This window comes from Nipponia nippon, unplaced genomic scaffold (assembly GCF_047370975.1).
Source record: "Nipponia nippon isolate SJK-2023a ecotype South Korea unplaced genomic scaffold, ASM4737097v1 scaffold_3, whole genome shotgun sequence".
In the NCBI taxonomy this organism is placed as follows: Eukaryota; Metazoa; Chordata; class Aves; order Pelecaniformes; family Threskiornithidae; genus Nipponia; species Nipponia nippon.
The window spans coordinates 1,561,899-1,582,254 of record NW_028262347.1 but is presented as its reverse complement, the minus strand read 5'-3'; the positions used below and the strand labels follow the sequence as shown (position 1 = coordinate 1,582,254).

The following is a 20,356-nucleotide window of genomic DNA, read 5'->3' as shown; positions in this document are numbered from 1 at the left end:
TGGGAATCGGCCACGTCCCTCAGGAGCTGTAATCACAGAATCATAGAATCGTTAAGGTTGGAAAAGACCCTTAAGATCATTGAGTCCAACCGTTAACCCAGCACTGCCAAGGCCACCACTAAACCACGTCCTCGAGCACCACGTCTACCCTGCTTTTCAATGCCTCCAGGGATGGGGACTCAGCCCCTGCCCTGGGCAGCCTGGGCCAGGGCCTGACAGCCCTTTCGGGGAAGAAGTTTTTCCCAATACCCAACCCAACCCTGCCCTGGCGCAGCTTGAGGCCGTTCCCTCTCGTCCCATCGCTTGTTCCTGGGGAGAAGAGACCGACCCCCCCGGCTCCAGCCTCCTTTCAGGCAGTGGCAGAGAGCGATGAGGGCTCCCCTCAGCCTCCTCTTCTCCAGGCTGAGCCCCCCCAGCTCCCCCAGCCGCTCCTCCCCAGCCTTGGGCTCCAGCCCCTGCCCCAGCCTCGCTGCCCTGCTCTGGCCACGCTCCAGCCCCTCCATGGCCGCCTTGGGGTGAGGGGCCCAGCGCTGAGCACAGCATTCGAGGGGCGGCCTCACCAGTGCCCAGCACAGGGGCACCATCACCTCCCTGCTCCTGCTGGCCACACCATTCCTGATACAAGCCAGGATGCCGTTGGCCCTCTTGGCCACCTGGGCACACTGCTGGCTCATGTTCAGGTGGCTGTCGACCACCACCCCCAGGCCCTTTCCCACCGGGCAGCTCCCAGCCACTCCTTCCCACGCCTGTAGCGTTAGTGGCCATAAGCTTGTTCCTTATTGATGGTCGCTTTATAGTACTGGGGCCAGAAGGTGACCGCCAGCAAACGGTCCTTCTGTGTGGGCTGGAGAACAGCTGAGGTATCCGCAGGGAAGGCAGCAGTCCCTTTTCTCCTGGAGATTTGTGGTGTGGACGCGCCGTGACCTGGGGACCGGGCCCAGGACTGGAACTTGCGAGGCGGTTCTGCGTCAAGGCTGGTAGATGTGTCCTCCTACCTAAAATCCTTCTGCCTCTCGGGCAGCGCATCTTCTGAGCAGAAGAGGCAACGTTACTTGGCTTTGAGAGCTGCTTACGGTTTCCAGCCTCCCATTCGAGGTCCTTTTTGAATGTCCTTCTAGCTACAAACCACTCAGCTCTTCTCTCCAGGAGCAACGCGTCGTGCCGGCTCCATTTCCGCTCAGCTCCGGGGCTGAGGCTCTTTGCATCAAGGTTCTTGCGTCAAGGCTGCATTTGTGTAAGAGCTTGGATGACGTCATCGTGACTGCTGAAGAGCAGCCTTAACGTGGGGGCACGTGGCTGCTTTTGCGGATGAGCTTTGTGCGGACGGGGCTGGGAGGCTTGACGTAGGCGTGGATGGCTTGAGCATGGGCTACTCATTCTGCTCAATTGCATTTTTCTTTTCCCCTCCCTTGGAAGAAGGTTTTTATTTATTTAAAACTTGCAGAAAAGCAATGGAACTGCAGAAAGTGAACAGTAAAATGATGAAAAATACATTTGATTTCCTTTGCAAATGTTTTCAATTATAATTTTCTTGGGTTCTAACGCTGCAAGTCATCTCTAAACGCATGCCTTCTTGTCTACCCATTCGTTAAAATTGAAAGAAATACTGCTTTTTTTGTGGGGAGGGTTTTTTCTTTGTGTGAAGGAGGTCCCTAGGCTCGCCTTGTTTACATCTTTCTCTCTTGTTGTTACAGCCGTGTAAATACCCAACTCATATTTCATCCCAGTACGAAATGTCAAGCTGCAAATGTTCTGCGCCTTAGCGTAGGGTTTTGGGGTTTATCCGCCTCTAGAAGCCGGGCGCATCAAGACAAAGCCCTTTGGGTGGTGATCTTCAGAGCTCGGTGAGAAGGGCTTGAGCCGTCTTCCTGGTCTATGCTCCTTCTTTCATTGCTCAATTTTTACATCAAAAGTGAATTTTGAACCCCAGCACGAAGTTAGAGAGACGGTAAAAGAAAATCTTATTCATGTGAGGGAGACTATGCGCAGGTAGATCCCGGGGGAGTGGAGGAAGCTGAACTTTAAGCCCACGGACTCGTACGTACAGATGGGAACGGCAGCTCGTGGTTTGTTTCTAACATTGCAACAGCGCTCGGCTCCTTCCTCCCTGGGAGCTTCGGTACGTCTCTGCAAGAGCGACTTTGCTTCTGACTCTAAACCAGCCTCGTTTTTCTGTAAACGTCTTTTTGTAAAGTGATGGCAACATCTTATCTGAGCTATTTATGATTTGGTGTTAGCCCCCAAGTACAACAATCTACAGGCACGTAGAGTAAAGACTGCAGGAGGGTCTACGTGGTAGGATGTAGAAGGCGTGACGCAACAAAAATGAAGAAGAGTTTGGGTCAGAAAGCGAAGACTGTTTTAGTTTGATGCGATAGTTGATAAGGTCCTCGGGGCTGTCACCGTCTGTGGTTAGGGAAGGGGATGTTGTCACCCAGGCGGGGTTAGTTCATCCTCATGGATCTCTCTGGAAACCCGCTTGGAGCTGAGTCTGCTGATAGGTGAAAATGAGGAACGAGCCTTTATTTTCAAAACTTCCAAGACAGGCTGAATTGTCCGGAGGAGAGCCTCATCTGCCCCTACCTGTTCATGTGTCCTCAGCAGGAAGGCAATTTTTATTTCAAAACCAAAAAGCCCACAAGAGTTGGGGTGGTTTGCACAATCGGATGGTGATGGTACGTTGTCTTCCTTCCCACAAGCGCTTGTCATCTGGAGGATGCTCTCAACTCGCTTTTTTTAGCGATCTGGTGGCCAACGCTAGAATCCAAAATCATTCTCTTCTAACATCTTGGAAACGCTTTGTTGCCACGTGCCCAGAAAAAATTTCCCCAAATAACGTTGATCTCCTGAAGTACTCGGCTGCTCTCTGATCCTTGGCGAGATGTGTTCCTCTCTGCAGTGAGTACAGACCGGGTATTCGGTAGCTGCAGCCCAAGCCTAAGAATTTATTTATTTCCCAGCCTGACATTTCTTTAAGGGCTTCTTTACCCGTTCTGCTGCCGTATATAGCGATTCTTGCTAAATACTGCTTCAGGGTTTGTTTTTTTTCCCCATATATTGATTGACAGCCCAAGTAATCATCGCTGGAGCTGTCTGAGGGCGCGCAAGCCAACTTATTTCAGCTCTTGAAGGGTTTATATACTTTCTGAATATGCTGCAGTGAATTTTGGGCATGCAAATAGCTTCTTTTACTACCGTCGGTCGTTAGCGGTCACAAAACCATTAATAATTTCGCCGTCTTTGTTGAACCGGTGACTTCCAGACGGTGAGATTATCACTTGCGTCGCAGAGCCGGGGCTCTCTGGCTTTGATTTTTGCGCGCTGTTTGGTAGCATCTCCTTACACGCTTACTGCCGAGTCCCCCTTTCTGCCGCCGCGTCCGTCACTGTTCAGTTCTAAACGCCGTGGAAAATATGTGCCCGTTAATACAGCTGAGAAACTTTTTAATACGAGTTGCGGAGAGTCTGGTGTGATTCTTGTAGTTATTTAGTTTCTTAAGAAGGGCTTTTTATGTATTACTAGCTTGGGGATTACTTGGTGAGTATAAATAAATCCGTAGGGACATTTCCGTCAGAAATACGTCCAAATTTTTCTTACTGCCCGTTTTGAAGTTTTTACAGGCGAGTTATGCGCCAGTAATAGCTGGAGTTATTGGAGAAAGCTTATTTCACAGACCGTGGTTGCAGAGGCAGCTGGAAAGGAAGGATCAAAGCCTGGTAGCAGCAAAGGAGCTCGTCCGAAAAGAGGCAGCTCCGGAAAGGCTCTCTCCTTGAACACGGCGAGCGATGGCTTCAAAGCCCGGTGGGCAGCCGCTGAAGCGAGCCCGGCCGGCCGTGTGTCCGTGGGCACTCTCGTCCCTCCGCTCCCCCAGCCTGTTGCTGCAGGAAAATTCAAAGGTAAAAGCGATTCACAGCACCATCAGCAGGCTGAGGTTGGAGACGAGGTCGAGCAGCCAACCTCGCGCGTGGCCGGGAGGTGACGAGGACTGGTATTTATGGTGAGGCTGCGGTCCCACGGAGAAAATGTCCTGTCTCCTGTTGGAAGCTGCAAAGAGCAAAGCTCTCCTGCTCCCGTCTGGATGTGGCAGCAGGCGGTGGCAGGGATGGATCCTCCGGCCGCTGAGGTGGAGCGGAAGGCAATTCCGATGCATCTTTTTGGGCTCTTTCCGCTGTATTTGGATGCAATTCCTTCCATTTTGCTGAGTTGAGCTAAAAAAGGAGAAGGGGAGAGGAGATGGGAGAACCCCAGAGCGGTCTGAGGGCCCCTGATGTACGTTCGTCTCTTGACAGTCCGCTCAGGTACTACGTTACGGGCTAAAACGGCTGTAGAAATATCTTCCAGCAAAATTTCAGGGAGTAGATCCAGGAGCTGAGCCCTGTGCTAATATTGACTCTAATGAAATCAGAATTTTACTGTGCCGTATACAAAAGAGACTGTGGGTTTTTTTTCACTGGGAATGAAGACTGGATCATCCTGACCTTGACCTTGAAGTCTTGAACAACCTGGCAAGCTGCTCGTGGCCTCGTCTCTTCCCCCTGGGCGATGCTGCAGACCGACGATGGCTGGTTTCTCGAGCGTCGGCTGGCGATGCGTTGGAGACCGCCGCTCTTCCTGGCCACCCACCTTCCTCCGAGGGCTAGATAAGTTTTGAAACAGGATTATTTTTTTTCTTTCAAGACGAATTCGTTCAGTCTCCGAATGGCAGAAGATCGACGGGGAGCGAGGAATCGCGAGGAGGCTTCTCGAGGGTGTTAAAAGCAAAATTTGAATGCTGGCGTTGCTCTCCGGACGGGGGCGGTGGGATGCGTGCTCCTGCGCCGGGGAGGAACCCAAGTGCCAAATTCATTTTGCGTTAGGGAAAATCCAGGCGATCAGGTCACCTAATGCGATTCTGTCTGGTGTAATCCTGAAGGTGCGAATGAAATTGAAGCTGGAGGGGTTTTAATTAATGAATCCAATAAGCTGTGGTATGGGAGCGCTCGCGGGGGGAGCTCGCTGACCCACCAAACTGGGATTTATCGGTACCCATTTTGCCGATGCAGGATCGAATTCCCAATAACAGATGTGGCTCTTTACTCTGAAGACATTGAATGCGGCTGGAAGACAAGGCTGACGGGCCTTATTTTTTTTAAAAAATAGGTATTTAGCCATTGGAACAGCTGGCCAAAGGTTATGATCGAATCTCCTTTGCTAACAAGGCTGGAAGGGTTGTTTTTTAAAAATATAGAGGTTTTATTTCACACGGGATTCCTGTGGCTTAAAGGATGTTGGAGATGAGGGCTGCAAAGCCGTGGCCTCATCGCAAGGTTCGGGCTCAGAAACGCTCATCTGAAGTCGGCTTCGTGTTTCTACATCAGCTGAATTCTGTGGTTTTTAACCGTGCTAAACCTTAAGAGCAGTAATCCTGCTCCATTATATAGACATCAGCTCATTTTTAACGCCGCCTCAGGTTCGTGAAGTGCAAAGATTCTGGGTGTTTAAGCCCAGTAAAATAAGACATCAGCCTGTGTTATTTTATCTTTCGGTGCTTAGGCAATGGCTAAATGTAAGCTTAGGAGGAGAAGTTTGTGACTGTGAAGGACTAGGGGAGGCGACAGCCTGGATCTGCTTTTCCACATGGGTATTTCCTCCAGGTAGAGTTAAGGGAATGGCTTTTTTCCTGGGATTTCTCGTTCATCGTGGCAGCTTCAAGTGCATGAAGAACGTTAACGTCCACACCCAGCAGTGGCCGGTATCGCCACCAGGAGTTTTGCTTACAAGGTGGTGTTTAAAAGGCAAACAAACAGAATCCTGTGCAGAATAGATGATTGTAATACATTGAATTGATTTAATTGTTCCCTTCACCGTGCTGTTGGACCTGGATAGACTTTATATATATATAAAATAATATATTAAATATATATTATATATATTTTTATATATAATACACATATATATAGATTTTTATATATATAAATATATATATATATTTTTATATATATATGTAAAGTCTTCCTCAATGGTGATTGTGGGTTCCTGCCTCGCTGGCCGTTAACATGAGGCTTTTAGGGAACTCCTCCTTTTGGGGTGCGATGTTTGTGCGACTGTAATGTTGGTTGGAACTGTCTTTTATCTCCCCCAAAGACAAAAAAAATTAGAAATATCCTCCAGTCCCGCGACCCGTTCACCTTATTTTCCAGCAGAGATGTCTTTTGGGGTCCAATAGAGTGATTTTCATAGTGATTATAGCGCTGGAAACCATGGTCTGGTGAGCGTTGGATGTGGTCGGCCTGTTCCTTCTGAGTGCCCGCGGCTGGTGGGTCGCAGCTTTCGGGGTGCAAGTCTGGGGGGGGCTTGGTGGTCGTCACACGCGTGGGGCAAATTGATTAGTTCGATCTTAAGGACACACAGGAATTCAGATTTCAAGTGTTTCAGAAAAATAAAACATTAATTTTAATGTTTAAGAAAAACCAAATGACCTTACCAAAACTAAAATGTGTTGCAGATGTTTCAGGAAAGGAAGAGTGTTTTACTGACCGTCAGAATCCTTGGAAGATCTCGTTCCTTAACAGGAGACCTCAGATCCAAGCCGTGCCGACGTGCTCCGGCGGTGGCCCCGCCGTCCCTTGGTGGGGTTTGGTGACGCTTGGTGGCCCAGCCAAGCTTTCCTGCCCTTCATTTCCCACCAAACCCCGTGCAGCAGATGCTTCAGCAGGTCTAAACCGTGCCTGGGCGTAAAGGGCTTGTCCCCCGTGGCCGCCCGTTCCCCCATCTCAGCGGGGCGATGGTGGCAGGGGTCTGCCCGCCGCCGCTCTGCCTCACCCACCGCTCTCCCCATAGCTTCTGGTCCCACGCAAAGGGCAAAGCCTTCGGTCTCGTACCAGCCATTCGTCACCTCTCTGAGGCCGGGCAGACGATGATTTCCCTCGTCGCTGCCTTTCCTCCGAGCTCTTCGGCGCATCCGTAGTCTGCTGTGGAGTCACCGGTCCCAGCGTGCGCTCCGAGATGGGCCCGGCGGCTTCAATCTTGCAATTACATATCATTATTTTGATCTGGGGAGACCTTTATCCAGTCCTCGTTTTTCCCTTCGTCCCTTGCTGGGCTCTCTCTGGTTTTATTGCTCTGTAATAGGCGCAGCAGTTATCCACCTTAGCCCGAAAAAGCCACTTTTGTTGGTCTTCACTGTGAGGACGGGCATCAGATCCGCTCTCTAATCTGCTCTCCCGGAGGGATTGTGGTAACTGAGGCCATGAGCGTCTCCGCCGATGTCGGGTGCGTGCTGGAAGCTCGTCAGCCGGGTGTCACTGCCCCGGCACCTTCGTTAGCCAGCCCCCGCGGCCTGAGCTGTGACAGCACCGCGGCGTGGACTCTCCTGGCGAAAATTACGGCGTTGTTTTGATGGAGAGGCTGCGTTTTCATCTGGGGGAATTTGGGCTTTCTCTTAAGCCCACCTTAGGCCTGCTGGTACTCAGTTTGCTCCCCGTTCCCCTGCCTGCTCGCTGACGATGCCGTGCTTTGCCTCCAGGTTCACGCCTGGGAGATCTCTGACCAGCTGCTGCAGATCCGTCAGGATGTGGAGTCGTGCTACTTCGCGGCGCAGACCATGAAGATGAAGATCCAGACTTCCTTCTACGAACTCCCCACGGACTCCCACGCTTCGTTACGGGACTCTTTGCTGTCCCACATCCAGAACTTGAAAGACCTGTCACCGGTCATCGTAACCCAGGTAGGTGCTGGGCAGAGTCTGTGAGCGAGAGAGGTCTGAGCCCGCTCTCAGCAGTAAAGCCTGGACCTAACTCGCTGTTGAGAGCAGACTGGCAGCCAGGCTTGTGTCACAGCCCTGCCAGAGCTGTTCCTCGCGGTAATTGCTTGCCTGCAGGTCACGCCGATGGCGGCCAGCTCCGGCTTTTGTCACTTCTGACTTTTTCTGAGACAAAGCCCTTGGTCTCCCTTGGTTGCTTTTCCTCCAGCGTGGAGCACGGAGAAGGCCGATGCCTGCAGGCAGCCCGGTTGCGCCTCCCAGTACAGGATTGTTTGCCCTCCTTCGTTATTTCGTTCCCTTAGTTAAATCAATTACTTTAACCTGCTGTTTGCTGTTTGGAGAGGGTGAGAGGAGGAACAGCTATTCCTGGGGTTTTCCCTGTGCTCTGCAATGGAGACAAAATGTTGATCTGCCCAGCAGCGCCCTGGGTGACCGGGGGGATTTCTCCCGAGGCGCTGGCGTGTTCTTGGAAATCCCTTTGCTCTCTTTACGGCATTCCCGTTATCCCTACACCTCATCGACACGGCTCTGCGGCACAGGTGCTGCACAGACCGAGGTGAGGGTGCCTGTTCAGCCCCTAAACAGCCCAGCAGAGAATAATATCCCCCCGATAGGGTGGGCATTCTGCAGTTAACCACAGGGATTGCGCACGCAACAGGGATATTCCGAATTAATATCCTGCCTTTGCAGGCTCGGAGTTACCCGCCAGCCCTGCCGAGCTCGGATCTGACGGTCGCGGCCCCCTTTCTCCTGCGCTGTTGGGCAGATTTCATCAATCACCACGCTTAACTGTGGGGTTTTTTTTTATTCTTCTTGCCCTTTCAGCTTGCTTTAGCAATAGCAGACCTTGCCCTGCAAATGGCTTCTTGGAAAGGCTGCGTACAAACACTGGTTGAAAAGTAAGTAATTGTTTATATCGTTAAACTCTAAATTGTTCCTCGAGTAAATGGGGAGTGGGTGGACCTGCACGGTCCAAAAAGGCACGCAGCGGCAAACGGCCCGACGATAGGAAAGTTTTTCTTTCTTGATTAATAATTTAAAGCGGTTTGGAGGGAGAGGTGGGTCTGGCTGTGGCTCTGTGTAACAGAGGCCGCTCGCGCTTCCGTGGACACGGCTCTCTCGGCCTCAGCGATTTTCTTCATCCCTGTTTTTGTTCCGTGATGATCCCTCGTCCCCTCCCAGCTTTAGCCGGGATTGCGCAGGGAGGTCGAATCGTTCGCTGCTGCTGCGGGTGTCCCGAGGCAGTCGCTGGGCTGGTGCAGCAGCGCCCGATTCCTGTGCGACACCGCTTTTCGCTGTCCCGTGTTTGCCGACACGGGGTGCCACGTGCCGAGACTGTCTCGCTCGGGCAGGTCACCGCGCTGAGGTGGCCCCGTGGTATTTCTGTAGCGGGAGGGAACTCGATTTGTCTGGGCAGCGGCACTTGGACGTGATGTGCTCGTGGGCTGGGAAAGCTTTTGCCATTTTTCTGTTGAAAATCCTGAGCTAAACCGCTGACAGAGGCGCCTCTCGGCAGCGCTCTGCCCTTGCAGCTGGAGCGTGTTTGGGCTGAAACTCTTCGAAATGCCCCTCCATCTCTCGCTGTGCTGTTAACCTACTTGCCAGTATTTGGGTTTTCTGCGTGCGCTTGGCTCTTGCCTGCCTTCACGCACCATCCTTCCTCGTTTCAGGTACAGCAACGATGTTACATCACTGCCTTTTCTGCTGGAAATCCTCACGGTGCTGCCGGAAGAGGTTCACAGCCGATCCTTGCGCATCGGAGCCAACCGCCGTACCGAAATCATAGAAGATCTGGCGTACTATTCCAGCACGGTCATCTCTCTGCTGGTAAGGAGACCGAGCAGCGACCGAGCCCTGGTCAACTGCTAAACAAGTTCACGCAGCTGCTTCTCCCCATCCTGATTATTCCAGGTTGGATGTGATCAAAAAGCTGTGTGAAACAAGCTGATTTTATATATTTCAGTTCCAAGCAGATCAAAATCACAGTCAGGTTCCTGTTGTCAGCACTGGATTGAAAATGGAGCTGGTTATGGAAACTTAATGACTTTCTCATCCTCTCAGCGGGACTCTCCATGTGAGGACTGCGTTGGTTTGGCTGGTGGTACAGAGCGTGGTGCTTCTCCTGGCACTGTGTGCCTTAAGTTGAGGAAAAGGTCTTTAGTCTCTCCGCAGCCTTCTCTTCTCCAGGCTGAACACCCCCAGCTCTCTCAGCCTGTCCTCACAGCAGAGCTGTTCCATCCCTCTCATCATTTCGGTGCCCTCCTCCTGCCCCGCTCCAACAGGTCCATGTCCTTCCCGTGCTGAGGACCCCCGAGCTGGACGCAGGGCTCCAGGGGGGTCTCCCCAGAGCGGAGCAGAGGGGCAGAATCCCCTCCCTCGCCCCGCTGCCCACGCTGCGGGGGATGCAGCCCAGGATGCGGTTGGCTTGCTGGGCTGCGAGTGCCCATTGCCGGCTCATGGCCAGCTTTTCGTCTATCAGTACCCCCAAGCCCTTCTCCTCAGGGCTGCCCTCCGTCCCTTCACCCCCCAGCCTGTGCTGATACCGGGGGTTGCCCCGACCCAGGTGCAGGACCTTGCCCTTGGCCTTGTTGAACCCCATGAGGTTCACCCAGGCCCACCTCTCCAGCCTGCCCAGGTCCCTCTGGATGCCATCCCGTCCCTCAGGCGTGTCGACTGCACCCCTCAGCTTGGTGTCACCTGCAAACTTGCTGAGGGTGTGCTCAATCCCGCTGTGTCATTGATGAAGATATTGAACAGCACCAGTCCGAAGACAGAGCCCTGAGGGACACCACTCGTCACCGGTCTCCACCTGGACATAGAGCCACTGACCACAACTCTCCAGACGTGTCCATCCAGCCAATTTCTTATCCATCGAATAGTCCACCCTTCAAATCCGTATCTCTCTAATTCAGAAATAAGGATGTCGTGTGGGACTGTGTCAAAGGCTTTACAGAAGCCTAGGTAGATGACATCAATCGGTCTTCCCTTATCGACTGTTGCAGTGACTCCATCATAGAAGGCCACCAGATTGGTCAGGCATGATTTGCCCGTAGTGAATCCGTGCTGGCTTACTCGGATCACCTCCTTGTCTTGCATGTGCCTTAACATTGCTTCCAGGAGGATCTGTTCCCTGATCCCAGGACTGTGGGTTCAGTGGTTGGCTGGGACTGGATTCCTGTGGTAGTTTTGGGTTATTTGATGGTTAAGCAAGAAATTACTTCAGCCCATTATGGGTGTGTGTATGTAGATCTCTAGACCATCTCTAGACCATCTCTAGATTCATGCGCACCTCTCTCTCTATGTGTTAGAAGGAGGTCGTTCAGGTACTTAGAACTGTGATTTCTCTCTCTTCTCACGCCCCTTTCAAATGTAAGTACGTGCCTAATTTCTGACCACCGTGTGATAAGCCGAGGTGATGCGTTTAGCTGCCGGTCGCATTTAGTCTTGGCCAAGCAGGGAGACTGTAGCTGAATCTCCTGGTTCTTCTTCAAAGGTTTCCTCATCCCAGGAGCGTTCATGCTCTCCAAGAACTGGAGACAAATTCTGTTGTGGGCCCCAAAACAGGGCAAGTTTGGGGAGCAGCGAATAAGCGTTGAGGTGAATTGCTTCAGGGACTGAAAAGAAACTCTCCTTGCTGGCTCCTTCCTTTCCAGAGGGACTTCTCATGTTCTTCAGTGGTGTTTGAGCTCGGTAAACGAGTAGCCAACCTGATCCCTGACTCAGGCTTCAAATGGAGCATGTGCCGTAACCTCTAGAGCTTCCCGTAAACGTCTACCATTTCACGGCGCTTATCTAAAGAAGGAAAGATAACGTACCCTCGGCAGCGCCTATCAAGCCTGTAATTCCACCGAGCAGCTGGTTAACGTCACCGTGCTCCAGACGGAGCCGAGCTTTGGTGTGTTTAATTGCGGCGTCTCATCAGCAGGCGTCTCTCCGCTCTGCAGCCCCGTCTTCCCGTGCTTGGCCACGCTGCGCTCTGGGGTCTCTGGTCTCCCCGTTTCTCTTCCAGCCGCCCTGCTAGCCTGCTGGTCAGCGTTCCTTTGTTGATGGAATTGCAGCTGTTGAAGATAGAAGGAACTTTAGGATCCTTAATACTTTATCTGTGGGAAATGACCCATGTTTTGCTGTGCTTTTTTATGCCGTTTCTCCAAATTAGGGAATTTCAGTCTCCCTTTGACCCATGCCTACCCCTTGTTGTTAGACTGTCCTTTGGATTTCCTTCTCGTTGATGAGCAAACCTGTAGGGCTTCGGTTTTACGTGTGACCATGTTCCCTTCGCCTCAATTAATGCTTCTTCACGTCTTTTCTGGCTCTCGCATGCAGCATCTTCGCAGGTCCCCAGCGCTGTGCTGCACAGAAATAGGGGGAGGGCTCTGGGCTTGTTCTCGGGAGCCAGGGGGAAGGGGGACGCCCTCCCTGGGGTTTGATTCTCGTCCCAGAGAAGCCTCGCTCCTTGCGGTGCTTAATCTTCCTCCAAGCTCGTGCAACCTGCCGTTTTGTTCATCCCCTCCTGCCTCTCGGATGTTACCTGCAGTCCCTCCCCGATAGCCCTTCCCTCCCTGAATACCCTTCTCCGATGGGACCCAACACAAGCTCAACCCCAGCAGTTTTCCTTTGTTTAATTTGGAGAAAAGGGCGGAGTAAAGGTAAGGAAGGCTCAGTTTTACATTTGCACCTGGCCCGAAACCTTTGCAGAAGGTCCCCGTTCTGTTTCCACGCTGCTTTTTTGTGGGTCCGTGGTTAAGAAAGCCACAAAGAGCATCTGGAATAGAGATAGGAGTGTGGCAGATGTTCTGGTGGCTGTTTCGTCTTTGTGCAATGTCTGGCTTTGGCTCTTCCCACAGAGGCCTGGGAAGGCGGCTTCATTTTTGGGAGTTAACTCCGGTAACTCCAAAGGAAGGGGGATCGTGATGATCAAGGATCATAGAATCATAGAATCACTTAGGCTGGAAGAGACCTTTAAGATCATTGAGTCCAACCGTTAGCCCAGCACCGCCAAGCCCACCACTAAACCATGTCCCTAAGCACCACATCTCCCTGGCTTTTAAATCCCTCCAGGGATGGGGACTCAGCCCCTGCCCTGGGCAGCCTGGGCCAGGGCCCGACAGCCCTTTCCGGGAAGGAATTTTCCCTAATACCCAACCTAACCCTGCCCTGGCGCAGCTTGAGGCTGTTTCCCCTCGTCCTATGTATCAGGACACAGAGTTGAGCTATGTCGTCTGCTCAACAGCAACTCAGGTCTTGCTTGAGAAGACTCTTCCCCCCCTTAAGCTGTATTTATCACAGCAGGCGTCCGTGCCATTACCACCACAGCCATTAGGGGAGCCCAGTTCCACTTTTTCCATGGGCTCAGATGTCTTTGAACGAGTCCTCGCTCAGTTCTGAAACTCTTTTTCACCTTTCTCAAATCCCTGCGCCGTGCCGTCCCTCCGAGCCGTCTCCAGCCCTAGGACGTCTCGGAGAAGTCTGGCTGTCGCATCGGTGAGACAGGCAACGTCACCTCGCTCCGGCTGCTCGCAGCCTTCCCGGAGACAGTGTGAGGCACCGGTGTTGGATCGCCAAGGGTCGTAGCCCTGTCGTAAGCCTTTCTGTTCAGACTTTCTCTGCATCTGCCTGGAGCTTTCGCGGTAAATCCCAGCACAGGCGTTTCAACTGCCTTCCTGAAGAGCAAAATTAAATTTTCTGCGTAGGATTTAAATGCTAAATTCACTTCCTTGAGTTACAAAATGGGGTTTGAAAACATTATACAGGGACTGTGATGAAGTACGACATTCCGCCTTCAGGATTGAAGCGTCAAGCGAGGAGTGAGGATCTCTGGAAGCTCTCGTGTGCAGGATTGCTTGGCCAGCCTAGGCTCTCTTCTGGGGAGAAGGGAGTCTGGGATCCCTCTCCAGGTCCTGCCTGCCCACCTATTCTTCCTCTCCCCCAGCCTGGCGAGGTCAGGGCTTCCTTTGGCATTCGGTTCGGGTAAGGGTTGCTGTTAGGTGCTGTTGTGCAGCAGAAGTCTTGGCCATTGCTGGAAATGAGGGCTGGCTGCTGCCAGACCCGCATCCCGTCTCTGATGCTGCGGTGGTGCGTTCGGACTGTCCCCAGGTTGGCCTTGGGGTAGGTCTGACCCTCAGGGCCGGTCTTCTCTTTGGCAGCGGTTGTTTTGTGGTGAGGAATGTTAAATTGAGATTTGAGTGAGTTTAGGGATTTGTCACGTATGAAACTCGTTTGTGTCTGTGCTCCGCCAGTCTGGGACACGATTCTGCAGAAAACTGATTGTCTGGGAACGGACGAAAACACTCAAACTGCTTTTCTCGCTTCTGTAACAGCAGCCGAAGTTGACTGAGAGGTTTTTGGCTCTGCCCTTACATCTCACCAAGTCCAGGGCTACTTTACTCGGGGCAGGGGAAGCAGTCTGCTTTCTTGAACGTGCTTCATGCGGACTTTGCGAGGATGCTCAAAGTCCCCGTGGTCTGGAGAGGATGTTTGCACAACCGTCGTGTTCCCGAATACAAAACCAGCGTGGGGACACGGTCACCCTAGGTAGATGCAGAAATCCTCTCTGCTGGTGTGGGCGTCCTCAGGTGCCTTCTGGTCAGAGCGCTGCTTCCACGGAGGTACAACTGCTGCTTGATCGCTGAAAGTTGTGCGTGCCTCTTGGAGGGATCACTGCTGACTGTATCTTGCCGAGATTGATGGGGGAATTCTTGACGCTAATTGTAGAGGCTCCAGGATGGCTTTCCAAAAGTTATTTATTATTTTGCTTGTGAAATTACACGTTGGAGTTGGGGTCCTAAGCAGTTCTTCCTTGTCCTGCCGTAGATGACGTGCGTGGAGAAAGCGGGCAACGATGAGAAGATGCTCATCAAAATCTTCCGGTGCTTGGGGAGCTGGTTCAACCTGGGTGTCCTGGACAGCACCTTCATGGCAAACAGCAAGTTACTGTCACTCCTCTTCGAGGTGCTGGTGAGTATTTCTCTTGGGCAACGAGGTGGTGGTGGGCCTTGGGTACCAGGGTGGTGTCACTTTGAAATCCGAGAGCGTCTGAGGATTGACGCCGCTTTTCGCCGTGCAGGTATGGAAGGTTCATCCCTCCTGACTTGAGTAGGAGCCCTGTGGTCTTTACCTTGATCAGCTCCTCGGAGCGTGCTGTCCCTCTCTGCTCGCAGGCAGGGAAGAGCAAGCTCTCTGTGCACGGTAACAGATCTGTGCTGCCTGAAATGGTGGTCTTCCTTTTGTACTGGTTGTCCGCCTTGGAGGCCAGTCGGAGTCCTCTTCTGGCTGCCCCGCGAGTTCCCACACGTCTTCCCTGCCTCCTGTTAGCCCTGGGAAGCTTAGGACACGGCACGTAACACGTAATATCGGTTAATCTCTTGGGGGTGAAACCAGAACTACGCTTAAGGGTCTCCTCTGCCTGTGCGCTTGGTTCAGGGTTTGTGACGTGGGGACGAGACTGATGGACAGAAAGCATTGGCAGAGCTTTCAGATGCAAACAAAAAAGCACGTGTGCGTTTGGCTCTTTGCGTGGAGGAGGGAGGCTCTGCAGCTCCTCCAGGATTATTCTTTCCTGCCCACCTTCCATTTTGACCCAGAGAATACGTGTTCGGAGGTGAGTGCCGTTCCCTGCTCTTGGGCAGGCACGAAAGCCTCCGAAACCTCTCCTGAGCAGATCCCCTTGCTGGTTTTACCAAAGCCCTTCCCGCCACCGGGCTCAGCCATCCCCACGAGAGCATTCCCGCTGAGCCGTGCCCGTGCTGCACCTTCTCACCGCTCCACTTGGGAATCATGGCTTTTCCCGCCGAGCCGGCCGGACAGACGGCGGCGGGGGAGAGCGGAGGTCTCCGCTCCCTGCAGTGTGGCGGGATAAGGCAGGGCTGCCACAGAGGCGGAGGCATTGGGTCGCAGGAACCTTCCTGCCACATTGCCACGAGCGAGCCTTTCATCTCCATAAGCTCAGCGCTGCGCTCGCCAGCAGACAGTACATCAAGAAAAAAGTTGAAAGACTATTTAATCTTCTATTTATATCTATTCTCCTTATTCCTACTGTACTAATCATCAATTTTGGAGCCTATATTAAGCAGATATCTTGTCTAGCTCAAGCAGGAGCCAGGTTCCATTTTCCTGTCATGGTTGCAAAACGTTCAGAGCAGAATAGAAGATTTAACATCTGAGAACCGGCCGTTTCTAGCCATTACTGAGGCTTGCCACTGCTCCCAAAGTAGGTGCTAGGTGTATTTTTGAGCATGCTTAGACTTTAAAAGAGAGATAATTTTGGTCTGAAACACATTGTGCTTGGTCCTTGCTCCGAGCCAAATTGTTTCATGGGGCTCTGAGCAAAACACATTTGTGCAGTGGGTTGTCGAAGTAAGCTTGCCATCCTCGTGGGCTTAAGTATTGATTAGTTTGGGCTTTGAAAGCTGCCTGTTCAAGAAACTGCATTTGCTTAATACTAAAATCAGTATTTTTTTGGTTTGGTTTTGTTTTCCTGCCAGATCTTCAATAAAATAATATTTTATTCCTTTTTTGACATTTTCACTGTGGAAAATTAACTGCTGAAGGCGTTTGGGTTTGGTTTTTCTCTGTCCTATCTGAATGTGGGAGAGCTGAAGAGGCCAGAGTTTAGGAGAATCCCGCGTCGCTGCGACGGGGAGGGCAACGAACCGAACAACCGGAAAGGAGGAATTCCTGGAGAACGGAGGTTTCTGCTGCGGCACCGCCCGGACCCGTGACCCATCGCAGGAATTGTCTGCCCCTCCTCGTTTGCATCTGCCCCATGGTGCCGATTCAATTAACGACGGTGCCGCAGCAGAAACCCCTCTCCTCCAGGACAGGCCGTTCAGCTCCCCAGCGTTTTTATTGTGTTAATGTCACTTAAATCGGGCGTTTTTCCTCTCCCCGCTTCCACCTTCACGTGGGACTGTGAATTCTTTTCCAAACGTGTCGAGATCTGGTGCGAAAGGACACACACAGGCACGCACAGAGTTACGGCTCCTTTGTTTCTGCTTGCTCTCTCCTCCTCCTTAGCATGCCAGTCTTGTCTCCCTCCTTAATTGCTCAGGGCTTCGCCTGAGCCGTTAGGGCTCCCGTTAAATCAGCCTTGCGCAATCACTATAAATGTCTCCCAGGAGGGGCTTGAAATCCACTCGTTCATCCCCCAGACCTTCACAACGATCAATATTTCATGAGAAGCCTCGTCTCCATCCTCACCGAGGACTCGGTGATTCTTACGGGCCCTTCCAGCCTGAGATATTCTGATTCTACGACCCAGCCCGGGTAGCGAGCAGCCCAGTGTTTGGTTTCCTTCTGAACTGCCCTGGATTTCGGCTGCTGTTTTTCCTCCCATGGTTGCCTCTCCCAAGGAAGACCCGGTGGGGTCCCGGTGGGGAGGGTCAGCTTTGACCTCAAGCGTTTGGGGTGGCGAAGCAGCACAGGCTCTGCGGGGCTGGTAGGAGTGGGTCGTTTGGGGGCTGTGGCTATGCAGAACCTCTACAAAGTATTTCAGGAACAACAAAAGCCTACTTTTTCCATTACCACCTCATTTCATGCATAATCACCAGGCTCTTCTTCTTGTTTCTTGCAGCAACAAGACAAGACATCCTCAAACCTCCACGAAGCCGCTTCGGACTGCGTGTGCTCAGCCCTCTACGCCATTGAGAACGTGGAGACGAACCTTCCCCTGGCCTTGCAGCTTTTCCAGGGCGTCCTCACTCTTGAGAGTGCCTATCACATGGCCGTAGCACGCGAGGACCTAGACAAGTAAGTGAGCTTGCAGCCCTGGCTGTGCCCGGCAAGGAAGGAGAGGTACGGTAATTAGCTGTCACGTCGTCTGTCTGCGGTTATTTTTGGAATCCGTGGCGTTTGTGTGTGGCGCTCTGAAGTCCCTTATGCAAATAAGTATTTGTTGAACGAAGAGAAGCGAGCAAACGACTTCCTCGCCCTTGGTGCACCGAGCTGCGCTCCAGGCGCGCGCGCTCAGCGCAGGCTTTGGCAGAGCTAGACTGCTTGCTGTCTAGCCGAGTTAGGCTCGGCTTGCTGGGATGCTCAGTCTTCCTTGCAGCGGGCAAAGAGCAAGGGAAGTATCCTGAGGCGCAGCTGATGTGTTGCCAGCCTTAAAATAGAGTTTAGAAGCGACCCATTGCTCCTACTACCTCCTCTTTACAAACGTCCCTACCTGGCTTTGGCTCTTCCCCATGGAAAGAGGACTGGATGTGCCGGCTGGGCGACCAGCCCCTCATTCTTGACTCGAAGAAACTGTAGCCTTCATACCTTGATGAAGCACGCCGAAACCAGCACTTCACGCATGTTGGCTGCTACGAAACATTGCCGCTCTGATTGGAAACCCTCTGATCTCCAGCCTCAGTTGATCCTAGGCCAGTTCATGCCTCTTCTCTTCTGCCAACGTTGTCTTTACCCTAATAGTTCCCCAGCTGGTGCTTAATCCCGGATGCATTTGTAGGTGGGAAGCAGCCAGCCTGGACTTTGCGTAAAAAAGCCCAGCTCTTTCAGTCCTGCGGGACAGTTTTCTTTTCCTTTCAGTGCTCCCAGTCTGAATTCGGCTTCCTTGAGCACAAGGGTCTGAGAGGTCCCGGGAGGGCTGTGTGCCTTGCCAGACATCTCCTGCCTTTCTGGTGACCTCGCGGCGTCGGTGGTTTAGTCATCCTGTGACTGAGGAGTCCATCCCCAAGTTGTGAGAAGTGGACAACTTTTCCTGCTCGAATTCAGATGGTTTTCATCCTTCTTCTGCACAGATCTTGCGTCTTGGCTTTGTCAGCGAACACCGTTAGTGCTCGCTCTTCCTTTTTTCTGTGGCTGTCGCTAATGAGCGTAGACAAGATCGGTTGTGGGATCGATCTGGGACCTCCCTAGCACCGAACTGGTATTTCCTCTTCAGCACAGCCTGCTAACCACCCCGCTAGCCAGCTGTTCACCAGTTCCTTCAACGGTGCTTTATCCAGTTTAACCAGCTTCTGGGTGCCGCCACGATCTCCTTTTCTGCTCCATCTCTGCTCCATCAGCCTGGAGAAGAGGAGGCTGAGGGGATACCTTATCGCTCTCTACAACTACCTGAAAGGAGGTTGTAGCGAGGTGGGGGTCGGCCTCTTCTCCCTAATAACGAGTGATAGGACGAGAGGGAACGGCCTCAAGCTGCGCCAGGGGAGGTTTAGGTTAGACATTAGGAAAAACTTCTTCACCGAGAGGGTGGTCAAGCATTGGCACAGGCTGCCCAGGGAAGTGGTTGAGTCTCCATCCCTGGAGGGATTTAAAGAACGGGTAGATGTGGTGCTCGAGGACATGGTATAGATGGACTTGGCAGTGATAGGTTGACGGTTGGACTCGATGATCTTAAGGGTCTTTTCCAACCTTGACGATTCTATGATTCTATGATTTCTCCTGGTTTAAAACATTGCTGATAAGAATAAGGTAGGTCCAGTCTATTTTTGATAACCCCCTGCTGCATTTAGCCCATTTCCCTCCGACTTCCACGTATTTGAAAACTAATGTAGGAACTTGCCCGCGCTACCGAGGGTGGATGAATTGGCCTGCATTTGCCAGACCCTCTCTCCCCGTTGCCAAATACGAGCGCGTTTTGTGGCTGTACAAGGTGTTGCCATCAATGGAAACCTCAAGACCAGCAGTGAAGCTGTAGGACAGATGTCCCGTGTCCGATTTTTGACTCCCGGGATGGCAGTTAGCCATTCCCCGCTCCTTCCACCTGGAGGTAAGCGGATCCCCCTGTCTAAACAACCTCTTCGCCCCTCCTGTTCAGCCGCAGTATTGAAAACCCATGCGTATTCACGCAGCTTTAGCGCTGCCACAAATCTTTCATTGTGCCGGCGTCTTCAGCGATTCCACCGGCTGTTTGCGACCGCTGAAAAATCCCGTGCTGTTTTTGTGGCCGTCCTTGGCAGGGTCCGGCGCTGGTTTGGCTTCTGGCAATTTTCGCTTCATCTCTGCTCATCTCGCCTTCCAGAATCCAGCTCTCTGCTTTTCGGTCCTCCTCCCCGACAGCCCTTCAGCTGCTTGGAGGCACTTGGTTCACTGCCGAGGCTTTTCCCATGACTTAGGCTCAAAAACTCAACAAGCGTCCCCTTCCCCTCATTTCAGCTCGGGCTGCAAAGCCCAGATAACGTAGGAGCCTTTGACTTAAGGAAATTCCAAGCCACGTTAAATTGCCACAAGCGAAAGGAGATTGCCGCAAGCAAAATGAATAATTACTCCTCAAAGTTAGCCCTTTTGAAATCAAAAATTATAGTAGCATCTGTTCCTATTTACCCTTCCATTTAACACTAACAGAATTAGTCTTCAGTTGTCAGGCATGTAAAAATGTGTTAGAATATCCTCTCTGCTTGGTCAGATTGACTCTGCAGTAGCATCTCTTCGCTCTGTGACTTTTGGAAAAATCTGAAAGCTTTCATCTTCAGGAATTGCTGGGGCACGGTGTAATGAGTAGCATCTGTTCGCCAGTCTGGGTCGGAGAAGGTCGTCTCCCCGAAACGCTTCCAGGTACGGTGTGAAGGCCCTGCTGCCGGCGCTGCCGACGTCTCGCCCCGTTTGCTCTGCTCCTGGGGACGTGCCGCGGAGCTGGCGGGTTGTGCGAAGGGTGAAGCCTTTGGAGATTTAAAAAAA

General features: G+C 52.2%; 1 protein-coding gene across 3 annotated transcripts in view; it reads left to right on the top strand.

Annotated features, from left to right (window-relative positions):
• Positions 1-20,356, top strand: part of TNPO3 (transportin 3) — a 42,804-nt gene that overhangs the window by 8,295 nt on the left and 14,153 nt on the right. For 2 of the 3 annotated variants that reach the window (XM_087764798.1, XM_087764797.1), the window contains exons 2-6: positions 7,505-7,705; positions 8,567-8,640; positions 9,412-9,568; positions 14,552-14,695; positions 17,310-17,485. In XM_087764798.1, the coding sequence (XP_087620924.1) occupies positions 7,505-7,705; positions 8,567-8,640; positions 9,412-9,568; positions 14,552-14,695; positions 17,310-17,485 (752 nt within the window). Of the gene's footprint in view, positions 1-7,504; positions 7,706-8,566; positions 8,641-9,411; positions 9,569-14,196; positions 14,347-14,551; positions 14,696-17,309; positions 17,486-20,356 lie in introns of those variants that run through there. The other variant, XM_087764799.1, reaches the window with a different exon arrangement.